General features: G+C 37.9%; 1 protein-coding gene and 1 long non-coding RNA gene across 3 annotated transcripts in view; one reads left to right on the forward strand and one right to left on the reverse strand.

Moving 5' to 3' along the window:
- LOC117283044 overlaps positions 1 to 6,964 on the forward strand; it is a 10,466-nt gene extending 3,502 nt beyond the window's left edge. The window contains exons 2-3 of the long non-coding RNA XR_004514043.1: positions 4,422 to 4,647; positions 6,884 to 6,964. This is a non-coding gene — a long non-coding RNA (uncharacterized LOC117283044). The remainder of the gene's footprint in view (positions 1 to 4,421; positions 4,648 to 6,883) is intronic.
- The window catches only part of LOC111873901 (ankyrin repeat and zinc finger domain-containing protein 1), a 40,289-nt gene that overhangs the window by 14,114 nt on the left and 11,308 nt on the right, over positions 1 to 14,867 (reverse strand). For both annotated transcript variants that reach the window (XM_023868974.2, XM_023868973.2), the window contains exons 2-6: positions 9,495 to 9,673; positions 8,522 to 8,722; positions 6,715 to 7,007; positions 3,537 to 3,651; positions 2,299 to 2,453 (exon numbers count right to left, since the gene is read on the reverse strand). In XM_023868974.2, coding sequence (XP_023724742.1) covers positions 2,299 to 2,453; positions 3,537 to 3,651; positions 6,715 to 7,007; positions 8,522 to 8,722; positions 9,495 to 9,606 — 876 coding nt within the window. In that variant the 5' untranslated portion in view covers positions 9,607 to 9,673. The remainder of the gene's footprint in view (positions 1 to 2,298; positions 2,454 to 3,536; positions 3,652 to 6,714; positions 7,008 to 8,521; positions 8,723 to 9,494; positions 9,674 to 14,867) is intronic.

Consider the following 14,867-nt stretch of genomic DNA (forward strand, 5'->3'; position numbering starts at 1 on the left):
TTAGACGAATGCTTCAAGGCGTCACCTGCTTGCATTGCCGAGATACCGGGCGTTCATATTATAAGGCAAGGTTATAAAACCATCTTTTAAGATCATTTTAGTGAAAGTTTCATCCTTCAAGGCGTACCATTCACTGCTCAAATACTAAACAACCTGCTTCCATTGCCGAGATACAGGGCGCTCATATTATAAGGTAAGGTTATAAAACCACCTTTTAAGATCATTTTAGTGAAAGTTTCATGTTCCTATCTCATATAATTTAAGAACAATGATGAATAAATCATTTTCGAGCAAAATTTAAATGGACGGCTGAATATATTACCGCCGGAGAGACGGCCGCGGAATTTAAATGACCGCGCGGAAGGGTTAAACGCGCACCAGCAGCGGGCATTTAAATAAACTCCGGCCAGCTCAAGCTTACCACTATTTCAGAAGTCCGGCGTTTAAAGGTTAACTGTGACTGCTGACTCATAGCTTACCTTCTGCATGGCACAACAAAGCAGTAAATTGCTCATATCCCCACCAGCACAGCCATTCTTTGTTTTTGGCCCTGTCAGCACCCATGATCAAATTTTTGTTCTCTCTGGCTTCACCAAATCATGGTCAGCAGTTCCTTAGTCCATGTGTGTTCCTGTCGGCCATTCCCATATGACCCTGAGTTTTTTGGGGTCTATGGTTATTTCCTCTGGCAACACAATATGCCCTAGGTACTGCACTTCCTTCTGAAAGAGTTGTCATATTTCCAGGCTGAGCTTCAGGTGGGTCTCTTGGAATCACTGGATTTTTACTGTAGGTTGTGCAGTTCCAAAAACGTGCAGCCAATTATGATCACATTGTTCAGGTACACTAGACATAACTTGTAAGTGAAGGCCCTTATGACAATTTCTATTATCTGCTCAAACATCAATGCAGGACTGCAGAAGCCAAAGGGCACAACTGTGAATCACTACAATCCTTGATCCATAAAGAACATGGTCTTTTTCGTACCATCAGAGCATAACACTACCTGCCAACAACTACTTTTCAGATGCAAAGTGGAGAACCATTTGGCTCTGGTGAGCATGTCCAGTGTATCATGAGCTCCAGGTAGTGAGAAAGTTTTATTTTTGTAATGTCATTCAGCTTCCTGTAATGTATGCAGAAACAAATGTCCCCATTTTTCTTCTTGACAAGAAGGATGGGAGGTGACCAGGGTCTGTCAGACTCTTCAATAGAACCCGGTGTCATTGCATGTCGTGAGCCTATCAGTTTATTTTTTTAATCTTAAACATCAAAGATAGTCTAAAATCAAGTATTTCCTCATTCAAAAAGCACCATCTCTTACACTTCCTCCACAAATTATATGCACCTACTTGCATTAAAGACAAAATTATCCCTGTGCCTAAGCATCATACCTTGGAGATGTATAGCTAAAGACAGAGGTAAAGTTCCACATATTCTAGAACTTCGTGCCACATGGAAGTGCACAGTCAACTTCATGCCTTGGGGAAAGAGCCCCCAGTACTCAATGGATGGGTCTCACTGCTGGTCTTGGAAAAGGCAGTGAAGGGAGAAGTCTGCCTCTGTCAAAAGGCAAGCCCTGGCCATCTAGCCAGTCAGGAACTCCACTGTCTAAGTTATCCAAATGTACATAATGTATCTAGTAACAAAATTAAATACCTGCACTTCAGGATGAATATCTCTAATGTTAATCTATTTATGGTTTATTTGACAGTAGTTCAGATTACATACCAAATAATAGGACGATTAAAGAATACTGAATTGGAAAGAATTTGGAAGGAAAGTCATTGCCTAATTTGAGGAACTATCTCAGGTTTTCCCTGGAAGCACTAAAGCAAACCATAGAAACTTAGACAGGATAGCTGTTCTCCAAGGCAAAATTCTAATTCAGGACCACCTGAATATAAATCAAGAGTACTGATCACTCTCAAAGGCTACCTCTGTGGTCTAGTAGTCAGAGTTCCTGGCTACAGATCCAGAGGTCCCGGATTTGATTCCCGGCACTACCAGATTTTCTGAGAAATAGTGGGTCTGGAACGGAGTCCACTCAGTCTCCTGAGGATAACTGAGGAGCTACCTGTATGGAAAAGTAGTGGCTCCGTTCTAGAAAACCGAGATTAATGGCCGGGGGAATCCGTTGCACTGACAACATGACCCCCTCTATCTGCAGAAGTTGGCACTAACTTCACTGACAAGCAGCGGTCACTTGGTTGCTGTAGTTCGCTTGCAGACTAAAAGTCACGGAGTTTAATTTTTAGTTTAGTACTGATCACTCGACTGTGATGCTCAGTCAAATACCTGTATCAATGCTGTCTCATTGTACCTCCGAAGACTGGCTCCTGCACTTTTAGGGTGGCTCCCACCACTTCGCCCATCTCGAGAGCTCTGAGTCCCACCTTGGCGAGAACGAACTGTGTAACAGTGAAATGTCTTGTGCACTAACACTTCCTGCCCTGAAACATGATATCAGATTTTCATACTTCATCCTTGGAATATTTTTTTTTTGCAGAAGTTATAAAAATATGCAACTATTAAAAGAGAAAAATGTTTACAAAGAGAAGAAAAAGTATATGTTGTTCAATGAAATTAATTTCTAAGATTTGATAATCATATTAGGGGGCAAGAGATATTAAAGAAGAAATTTCCAGAGATGAAGTTTATTATACAGAAAAAGTGACAAAAATAAAAGCTTATTAATGTTTGTGAAGTTCAAAATACATGCCACATTGTTATCCACACCCATAATATATCACACTCTATTTTCAGCATAAACTGCAGTGCTCTATTTTGCTACACATAGCAAATAGTGACAAAAATAAAACACACTTCTGCATGAAAATACAGTATGTTACTGATAACCTGGTGCCTGCTGGCCCAGCAGTATAACACACGCAGTCACAGGAGCAAGACACAACACAGAACACAATACACACACGAAAGTAGAAAGAGTGCTCCGACAGAAGAGGATAGGTGAGACTCACGTAGTGAGATACGACGTAGGGATAAAAAATCCTGAACAATTTTAATATTTTTAATATTTAATATTTATCAAGATATAAGATATATATATATTTTAGTTGTTTTAATATGAAGACGGCAAGGCATGCAGTGAACTAGTTTATCGTAAATCGAATAAGCATCTGAAGATGGCACTTTTGTGCCGAAACATGTAGCGCGAGAGAGAGGAGTGAGATAGATGAGTATGCACTGGAAGACGGTTGAAATAAATCATGGACTTAAATCAGTGCAACAGGACGCTAAAATATAACATGTTTAACTTTATTGAAAAAAGAAAGACTTTTTATAATGGGGCCTGTGAGTATGTAAAATTTGGCACCTCAGTGGTTTGACAATGGACAGCCTTGTCCTACAGTACTGAAAGGTTAAAGCAGTACATTATAAAGCAAGGTAATCTCAGTAAAAAACAGTAAACTCTACTTTATCACCCTTCTGTAGTAATAAGTTCAGAATCCAGTTTAAACAAGAGAAAAGGATGGGCTGTGATATACTCTGATCTAATTAAAATCGAGGTAAACCTTTGAAAATGCCTGCAGCAAAATGACCTCCTCCAAGCATAATAACAGCCCACACTGGATTGGCTGCAACCTTCAAGGCCAATGGAATCAACTGCTCATCATTCTCTGGTACATCCTGTAACAGCCAAAAATAACATACTTTAAGTTTACAACATTGTATTGTCACAATTGTGAAAATGGATGGGAAACGTATGCATTAGCTTCTCAATGATTCTGTTAAAGAATGAGATCTGAGAACTGTAGAATCCTGGCACATCATCCATGATCCTTAACACATGTACAAGACAGCTCAAATTGCCTGATATTTAGTTACCTGTTTACATCCAAGGCATCATAATAGAGTTCATAAAAAGCTGGTTCTTATGGTGAGGGATACCAAAATTGATTTTATTGTAGATACAGGATGTAAGGATGTGAACTGGATACAATATTATATTTAAGCATCCTGTTGCACTCCATACGATAAATGATATAAACTCCGTCTCAAGTGCAAACAATATATTTTGTGTCTTTGATCTTGCTCCCTACACTACATGTTTCGGCCTCAGACGGCCATCATCAGGTGTATAACACTCACGTCGCTGTCACACTGCACCCAGTTCAAAATTTAACATCTAAAACACTCTCCCTGTCATTATCAACTTCTACTTCGTTGATAGCTGTCCACCCGTAGATTACTTCACACACGTTAATTTTGAGTTTATTGTAATAGCACCATAATAAAATCTTTAGTTCTAATTTTAAACCTTTAAATTCTTNAATATATTGTTTGCACTTGAGACGGAGTTTATATCATTTATCATGTGAACTGGATTCAACTGGCTCATGATAAGGTCCAATAACGGAGTCTTTCATTTCTACTATACTGTATTTCTTGATTAACAGAACATCAGCTGCTGAAGGATGATCCTGTGCCATACAGAACCTGCCAGAACAGCTCTGTGGTTCCAGCACTGAAATGTCCAAGCTGGCATGACACCAGTACCCATCAGATTCTACCCACTGTTCCATCAGCAGTACATATGAGGACAGCCAAGAGCATATTCCATAGTCCATGCCAAGGCTACATAAGAAGCTGATTGTGCATTGTGAGTTAGTAGCCTGTGTGGAGGTGAGTTCAATTCTGCAAGTCGTAGAAAGTTACAAAAAAGGAAGCCAATGCTTGGAGGTATAACTGGGCCACTTGGTCCCTGGTGGACTGCTCACAGTAACAAAAATCTGGTCTCGGGGTCCAGGTGGAGCTTTACACAAAGACAGACTGACTGACTGACTGACTGACTGACTGACTGACCATCAGTCATAACATAACTTTGACTTTCTGAGTCAGTTCAGCAGTTGGAAGCCAGTTAGTTCAGCATGGGATTTGCAGCTGAAAGGTGCCAGCCAACGAGGACAGGAGCCTTTGGACATGGAAGCCAAGGATGCTATACCATTGGAAGCTGCTAACAAGCAGCATAGTGAAGAGAGTGACTGAGAACACAAGTATTTGTGTGATAGTGATTTGTAAAGTGTAGTCATAAGCTATGTGTTATAGTATCCAATAAATCCATTTACCAATCCAAACCCCATCCATAGTCACTCTGTCACATGACAGTATATTCCTGTTGGTGGCTATCAGTAAATATATGAAAACTCATTTAATTCTAAAGAAAACCGGGAATCTGATCGACCAATCTGACCCATTTGAAAGTAAATCTTGGCCCTAAAATTATGTGTATCAAATTTCATAGTTTGAGGTTCTACTATCTCAAAGATTATCAGTGATTGTACATACTGTCACATATGTGTGATTATAGACTGGCAATGGCTCCAATAACAGCTATTCCTCTGCCTCTGGCTCAAGTCCTTTCATCACAGACTCCCACACAGAACTGAAACGAACTGACTTGTGGCCATTTCACACCAACCTCCTAGTCTTCTCCTTACCACCTGACTATCAACTGAGCACTCTTGCAACTAACTCATGGTAGTCACATAGTAATGGCTCTACATGCTACAACACAAACACTGATAAATATACAGGTAGTGCTAGCTTTTCAGCTGGTATATATACCACCAAGACATTGATGCAGTCCATAAGCGTCAAGTGGACCCCAAGGAAGAAGCTGCAGTGAAGCCGGTCAGAGGACTGAAGAAGCGGCATAGGGACCAAAATCTGGCTGTGGGGCATCACCAGAAGCCGAAGGGAAGGATCCAGGCAAGTTGGGAATCCAGGAAAAGACTGATCATCGCAGACAGGAGGATGACCCGCTGTGCAAGAGTGGCATTGCTCAGGAGAAATGTTGTCACGAAGGACTTGACAAGGAACCAGGCAGAATGAAGTCCCCCAAAACGACAAAATGATGGGGAGAGACTGTGGAATGGCCCAGAATATAAGAATGGCATAAGGGGCTGAAGCCTGAGACAGCAGATACATGGCAGAATGAGAATAAGGGACCTAGGCGCAGAAAGCCACTATATCCGAAGGAGAGGACAACTTCGAACGGCATCAGAAGATGGAGCTCAGGACAGCAATCACATCTTGAAAGTGTTGGAACACTACAGATAATCTTATATGAGATTTCCAGATTGAGAACTGTGAAACGAATGGTCAAGACTTATGCAACAATGGGACTGTGTTTTCTGTGTGTGGTCAGTGCAGAGGCTATATAACAACAGTTACAGATATAACAATTTTCAGTTTTTAAGTGCAGTTTTATTCAAGTGAGTTCTTAGTAGGAGACAGCCATGGGAAGTTCAATTTTGACTTCAGCAGATTGCAGTTGAATTCCAGAGTGACTGAACAAGACATGGCAAGAGGACTTCATAGTATTCTGAAGTGCTAGTTGCACTGTTGAGATCCATTTCCAGGAGACAACTAGTGAAGATGAAGAATCCTAGTGCATGTACAACAGTGAACTGTAAAGTGTGTAAATCAGCAATATTACTGTATGGACCATAATTAAGAGAGGCTGTAACCAAAGTTCTAACAAATCTAATCATCCAAACAAGAACCCCTCATTTTTGTTGCGCATACCACCCTAAACATGACAATGCATTTACAACCATATAATCAGTAAGTATAATCAAAGTGACAAATAATATTCAAGACATATATATATAAATACAATGTTTATCTTTTAGGTCAAATATCAGTGTTAAAAAACTATGAATTATTGAAAATCTAAAATTTCCTCACCTTCTTTCCATGTAAGAGACAACGATACATTGACAGTATTTTGCCATCTTCATTTTCAAAAAAGACCTTAGTATGTCTTGCTGCCATTAGTCTCAGATCATGTTTCTTTTCAAGACCATCATCATTTTGTTCATCTTCAGAATATGAACCACTGACATCAACTTTACAGCATGTGATCTTCATGGGTTCATTATTCTGAGAAGAACTAAGATTTACAACCGATGATGGTGTAGAATCTGAACTTTCCCCATCTTCACTCTCAGATTCAGAACCTGAAATACTCGACATATCATCTGGAAAAACAGTAAGTTCAAAACATTATTTATTACTCTACCAATGCACCATCACAATACTGTTAATACCTGGATAATCTTTTGTCGTTACATCACTGTGACACCCTCAAACTTTATCAGTGAAAAGTGTATTTTACTACACACACTAAAACTCTATCAAGGGTTTTCTTCACCGTAATATAAAAAAACTTGGAGCCCTGGAAACGTGAAGTACAACAATTCATGCTGTACATGTGCTATGGCCAAAGGCCAAAATCAGGCAGTGTCATAGATTGCCTGACAACTGTCAAGTGTCTGTTCCCCTTTGGCACTGTCAACAGCACCCTTCAATTATGGAAAATCTCTTAGTTCATGGTGTAAAAAGGTAAAGTTGTCCCTGTGCTTAACTAATTAAGCAATACACCATGAAAGCGTATGGGGGGGTGGAAGATATATAGATCCACATTTTCTTGGACTTAGCACTAGTTGGAGGTGTCTTGTCAGCTTCACACCCTTACCGCTTTACTCCCAGGGAAAAAGCCCCAGGTACCCACTGGATACGAGGCTGGTGGGGGGCCCCAGAGCCAGTCTGAACAACGTGGAGAAGAGAAAATTCTTGACCCTCCCATGACTCAAACTCCAACCCTTCAGTTGTCCAGCTAGTACCCAGTCACTATATCAACTATGCTATCCCAGCTCCTTAGTTCAGGGTGTTATATTGTTTAATTCTGGGCATTAACTGGCCAGTGTTGATAATGTCTGATTATATCTGGCCACTGTTTTCCTATGTGTCCTTGAATACTCTGTGTATGTACTGAGGGAACTTATTAAATCCAAGCTTATTACTTTCAGGTTTTTCAGGTCTACTACGACTCATCTACTTATGTAAAATAATTTCAGGGAAGCTAACAATGACTGATCATTCTCACCAAACTATTATTTTCATTACCACTGGCACAGGAGATTGGACATTCTTGACAATAACTAGCCATTCATGTTACTGCCCAAGGCTTCTGGTCTGTGTCAACAACACCCACTCCTATATCTATCCATAACCTAAATAACATTCGTGCAAAGAAACCTACCATAAAATGTGGATCATCCTGATTTCTGTGTATCATGCTTACATTCTACCTTCTCTATGCTGTTTAAATAATTACCAGTGATATGAAATAAAATATTTGACAGGACCTTATGTGACATTCATTAAAGAATAAATTAAATCCTGACGGAATAAATCCATAGTAAATACACAAATTCAGATACCAGCCAAACACACAGAGACGGGAATTGCTAGAAATGCAGTGAAAATGAACAAGAATGGTTGTTCACTATAAGACTGACTATGACTAATATTCTAAAGTTACTTGCTTCTGCTGGTTTCTTCCTAGGTTTGATTGTTGTGGTGGTGGTAGTGGTGGCAGTGGCAGCAGCCATGGTAGTTACAATAGTAACAAGAACAAGTTGAAGAATGAAATGAAAGTAAGAGAATATAATAACTGATAAATTAACATGTAAAAGTCCAGTTCTCACACCTGCAAGTTGTGTAAATTTCTCTTCTGTAACAGGCTTCAAGTCATCCAATTTTCGTTTCAGATTATACCTATGCCAGTCCAACTTGTAGTGCAATCTTTGTTGAGCTTGATCTTCAAACTTTGCATTACAGAAAGAGCAGAATAATTTTTCAGATATATTCAGATCTTCAGGCTTGCAGAGACTCTGGCTTACAGCATTCTCTAAAATAAGGCAGGTTACAGAAGTTTAGTTGTAATGTATTTAAGACTTATTTAAATATCCAGTTTGGTGAATAGGATATCTTCTGAAATATAATGCCATCTAGTTCACTGAAAGTGAACTCACATTTTGGACCTTAGCTTGTTGCCTGATTCATACTGGATTCTTGCTTGGCTTACATAGTGACATGCTCCTCCACAACAATTGACTTTCAACAGACTACACAGTATTATATATTAGAAGACACAACTCTTCATAACCACTATTATGTGGATCTCATTAACATGAGAGTGTGTTCACATATACCACCTTTACACGAAACTCTAAATTACAATTAACATAAGCTGGGTAACACAGCAATGTGACTACAAAACTTATATATTACAAGTCATCAAATATTATTATGGTTATGAAATTTGGGGGAGGATGAGGTGGAAGGGGAAATGACAAATGAATATAAAATTTTTGTTGAGAAACCTGAAGGGAAGCGACACTTTGGGAGATGTTAGCCAGAAGGATATTACACAAGTCTTATTGCAATAGAGTATCAGAATTTGATTCATCTGGTTCAGGATAGGGACCAATGGTGGGCTCTTGTGAATATGTTAATCAACCTCTGGCTTCCATGAAAGGTGGGTAATGACCAGCTGAGCAAAATTAGGTTATCAGGAAGGGCTCTGTTCCATGCAGTGACCACCGAAACTTCCTGTGTGAAATTAAATTGCACTAGGTCTCCTTACTTTAAATTCTTAGATGAAAGTCTTTTATACTTACTTGCAAGCATGTCATCAATGGAACTTGATCCCATACATGGTGCCACTTTCATACCTTTAGTCACATTATTGAAATCTTCTGCTTCAAATATCTTGTACACTTTATACTCCATTGTTACTTGTTCAGAATATGAGTAGTATTTCAGCTGTTACAACCCAAGATGTCTTACTCACACAATTCTGAAACATCAGAGTAAAACAGAAAAATATTCTCTGTACTAAAGAATTCTACATACTTAACTGCAGTAGCGTAAGGAAATAAAAATGACTGATAGAAAATTACAAGTAGGCGATGTCAGTGCTTTGAACGTACTGAAAGATCTCAATTACGAACTGCACCTACAGCTTACAGCACACCACACCCCCACCTTTTCATTATATAATGACATTTGCTGTACAGTGCGAGGATTTTTATCGCTCCATATTCTTACATTTTGTGCATTGACATGGCCACAAACGTGAAACCACGCTTCATAAGTCACAAAAAGAAGCTGTGGATCCATGATTCCATTGTGCACATTTTACAGCAGCCAGCTGAAAAAACGAATTCTTGCTGCATAACCTGGTTGTTTCAGCTCATGTACAATTGTTATTTTATACAGGTGAAATTTGATTAATTTTGTGGCTGTGAAAGCACTGGTTTCCCGTGCTAAGCACCTTAATGATTTTCGAGGACTGATGCAGTAACAAGATCCATCAGACCACCTGACAGCATACATTTATCAACGCTAATGACTCATTCTGCTATTGGCAGTTACAGCAGCACTCTATGAGAAATGTTGTGTCTGCTCTATGGTGTTGCCACAGTTCCTCGATCATTGAATGTTCAGTGAACATTGAACACATGAGTTTTTCAAGTTTTTTGCGAGGAAAAAAGTGCTTATGTGAAAGGGAATCATATGTCGAAAAGTATCAGGCACAACAATTTTCTTTCTACTTCAAAACTGTGGTGAATAAAAATGCAGAACAAACAACTGTGAAGTGGCAAAAAATATCTCTCCAGATGCAAACATCTGAACATCAGTTCCGTGCAATGGCATTACTCAATGAAGAGGCTAAAATTTCAAGTCCAGCTTGAGATGGTGTGTACAAATGACATGGAGGCACATGTTTTCTTTATGCCTAGGTCTTCACTTTGCAAGAAGTTAATATCATATATCCAGACATGCCAATGTATTTCAACATGCCAATCAATTACACCATTGATGAAGAAGGTACAAAATCTATCATAAAAACACCATGGAATGAAGGGATGAGTGTAATGTTGACAGAGTTGGCAGACAGCACAAAACTACTATCACATGTGATAATATAATGAGAAAATATGCTTAATGCATAGACACCTGTAAGGCTAATAATCATCATTCAAACTAAGGAACAAATGACTAACTGAACTGTTAGAGTACTAGTCTGTTTTGGAACAGGAGACCAAAAGTACTGTTGAGAATGCTTGTACTGGGTGTCTATAAAGGCCATTTTAATACTAGAGGTGAGATCTGTGATTCACACAACAAATAATGATATTACCATTGTACCTGGAGTGCTTTCGTAATTACATGTTCTAATGATTAACCTTTTGAAGGAACATTTGAATGATCATATTCCAAATGGCTCTTAGCAGGGAACCATATTCTTACAACATGGGGACAAAATGTGCTACCGCTGTGCCAGTGTTTCAAGATCGTGAAAACAGATCTCTCCAGAAGTGATGGTCAGAAGGATTTACGTCTTCTATATTTGATGAAAGGGATCAGGATGGGGGTGAGGATGAACCTGGGAATGTTGACGGTGAACAGGAGTGTGAATAGTGAATGTGAAACTGAAGATGGGAATTATGAAGACACTGAAGTTGGGACAGGTGACAAGAATGGCTCACACGAGACTGGTAAAGCTGAATAAAGGTTGGTGACTTTAGATAGGAAACTAACTCAATAAAATTTACGCACAACATTTTGTCTAATATTTATTTTCCTTCACACATTTGTAGTAGGAGTACAGAAATAATTCATAAAACTACTCTGTATGTGTAATCATGTTTCCTAACATGGAACTGTTTTACATTCAGAAGATCTTCTATTCCAGTAAACATTGTAGCACACTAGAACAGGGGCTAATGTTGTAAATTATGCATTACAGTGAAAAAAAATGGCCTGTAGGACAATGACCACATTCTCACTACAATCCTATTAGTTTAATATACCGTACGTTACATTTTACTAATTAACTGCACATTCTAATGTGATTATACTAACAAGAATTCAGATGATGTAGGCATGACAGTTCAATATGCTGATGACCATACAGCACTGCCTGAAGACGGCCCAGTAATCAGGGTCAGAACATGCAGTGGAAAATAAAACATATCAAACATTAAACAGTTATGTTGATGGTATCATACGTATTTCCATCTGAATCTGGTATGTTACCAAACAAGCTTTGGCAGATTTTAGTAAAGAACATATAAAAATATATGCTTATGTTATATTTGCTGTACTTGTATAAATACAATAAATTACAGTATATGAAATATTGTTACAAAAGTAAAGAGAAGATCAAAATTGGTAACCACAACATCAGCATGTACTTTATTGATCTTATATGATAAATCAAATTATGAAAACTGACAGTATAGGAGACAATGCAAAGTATAAGACATCTGAAACAGAACTGTACATATAAAGCAAAATGAAAACAAAAATAGTAATCAGCTGTTGCAATGCTATACAATATATATTAATTCACTAGTATATTAAGAGTAAAGCATATTCAACAAATATTAGCACAAAGAGTTGTTACAGAACTTCTGAACAATTTTTTTATGGAATCACAAAAAATTAAAACATTTATGTCAGTAAACACAAAATAAAGAACATGATTAAGCCCACTTCTCACTTGTCCTGGACATGATTATATGAGAACAGACTTCAGAATCAGGTGTATGGCAGTACATTCTTTTGCCTGAGCAACTGGAAGAACACAACCTCATAGGTTGTTAATGATATTTTTTTTCCCATTCAGTGAACTGAATATAAAAAAGTATGGTCAACACAATATATCACCTGACATATCAGAGTTTCCATTAAAAATAAAACACCTTCATAACTATTTAAAGAACACATTTAAAAAGAAAGTAATTCTGAAATACCAGTAGTCATTTTCCACATGGAATTTAGAATCAGTGATTATGATAGGAATGGTTGAGCTACTTACTCAATGAGGAATTCCTCTATAGAATAAAAAGTTTCAGTCTTTGAATATCAGCATTCCTCATAGTTGCAAGATTTTAATCATAAATATCTCTAAAACAGTTCATTTTGTCAAGAACTTTAAGAGTCCATTTCGTAACAAGTGTGTACAGTTTACCAGGAAACAAGACTAGTACGGATTCCATGCGTGATGCTTTCAATGTATAAAATATCAAAACTAATGCTATTTTTACATATGTAATTGATGTATTACACTGTTCATTCGTTAGAGATTAATTTATTTTACTTCTGAGAGAAGAGTTAAAATAATACCACAAAAATCTTGGTATCCACTTCAGCAATAGACTTAAAAATCTTAGTAGTTACATAATAAAATAACGTTAATCCTACTAAAAACTCACCAAATGGAGGCAGCTGTAATTGGTTCTACTGTCCAAATATTGGAAAATTATTACTAAAAAGTATTTGGAGACCACAACTTGTATATTCACCAGAAACAAACTATTTTCTTTATCTTTCTCTTGAAATCTTGCCTGGTTATTGAAAGAATCTTGTTTATAGTATTATTTTTTAATTCTCTGTATATGTTCCCATATTAGAATCTTGAATACAGTCTGCTATCAATAAGAACAAAATGTGTATAAGTTCCTCATCCAATATTCTTTACATGATTGTCAGCTATCCTTATATAAGTGAACAACAATAAAACTTTTCTGCAGACACCACAATCTAAAAGAGTATAACTGTACATTTCTTCATAATACATTCTTAAAAACTTTCTTCTTGGAATATCATCAGCATTTCTTCACCATTTTTTGTTCTTTCACCATATGCATGGTTACTTCTTGTTCTACATTTATGACAAGGCAGTAACACTAATATAACATGCAATTCATGAACATCAAATTCATACATACTGTCAAGTGTATTAGGACTTGTAGACAGGGTTTGGATTGGTGAATCGATTTAATGGATACTCACAAGTCGTAAGTACAAGTAATTATAACACTCTGAAAGTTACTGTAACTATATCACATAAATAAAACCTTCAACATGTGCCTAGTATGCTCCTATGTAACAGATCTCAACAATGGCTAGGCCTCTATAATATCTTCACTATCAGTTTTCTGGCAACAGATTTTAACATAGCAGCTATCACTCTGAATCACTAGAAGTCTTCTTGCCATTTCTTGTTTGATCACCTCAAAATGCCACCCGTCCAGAACCCGACCCAATTCTCCAGTCTCATCTAGCTACAACAGGCCCTCATTATACAGACATAGCACAGACCACATAGAAAACCTCTTCCATTATTGTAGAGATGAGTATATTACACAACTGCCTAGTAACCAGTTTTGACACATATTGTTACAGCAATGGACTCCCTACTGTTGTCACGTAATAACAGTGGAAGGTGTTTACTGGCTGCTGCATAGAAATGGCAGTTCTGCTATTGTTGCCTGCATATTCATTACCGCAAGAAGGTATTTATCAAGCCACTGCCTAGCAATGCATCACAATATATACAGCCAGAGATGATACGTAACCCCACCCTCTACCCCATGCATGTAATACAGGTGACTCCTTCCAGGTTGACAGCGAGTACCCACTGAACAATTTTCAGATCTTATGTAATGCTCATAAATTTTATCATATTAAAATAACTGCAATTTATCTAATATTCAAAATTAAAGGGCATGAAATAGACTAAAGAGTTCTATCTTCTGGGATATAACCCAATGTTGTCTGTTTGAAGTCAACGTACATTTCGGAAGATCACGTCACCGCCATCTTCAGGGTCTAAGAATACGCCAAACAAGAAACGAGCATGAAGCAGGCAGCTCTGCTTGAATAATTAATTAAATTAAACTAAAACCACGGAGTTAGTGTGTAGATTAACGAAAGTGTTATAACTGTTTGTATTTACAAATTGTATATGGTCTATAAAAGTCCTCAGGAAGATTCATGGTACTTATTTCCATTAAGAGACTGAGTCGACCCCAGGGCCATAGTGCGGCTGGAAGGATTAGGTCAACTGAAAAAATCCACCTCCTCCAGACTCAAACCCATGAACTTCCAGCTTGTAGCATAGTGCCTCAACCAACTATGCTACCGCATGTCTCCCAATAAACCTGATTATCAACCCAAACCCCATGTCTACTCACCAA

The sequence above is a fragment of the Cryptotermes secundus genome, unplaced genomic scaffold (assembly GCF_002891405.2).
Source record: "Cryptotermes secundus unplaced genomic scaffold, Csec_1.0 scaffold597, whole genome shotgun sequence".
In the NCBI taxonomy this organism is placed as follows: domain Eukaryota; kingdom Metazoa; phylum Arthropoda; class Insecta; order Blattodea; family Kalotermitidae; genus Cryptotermes; species Cryptotermes secundus.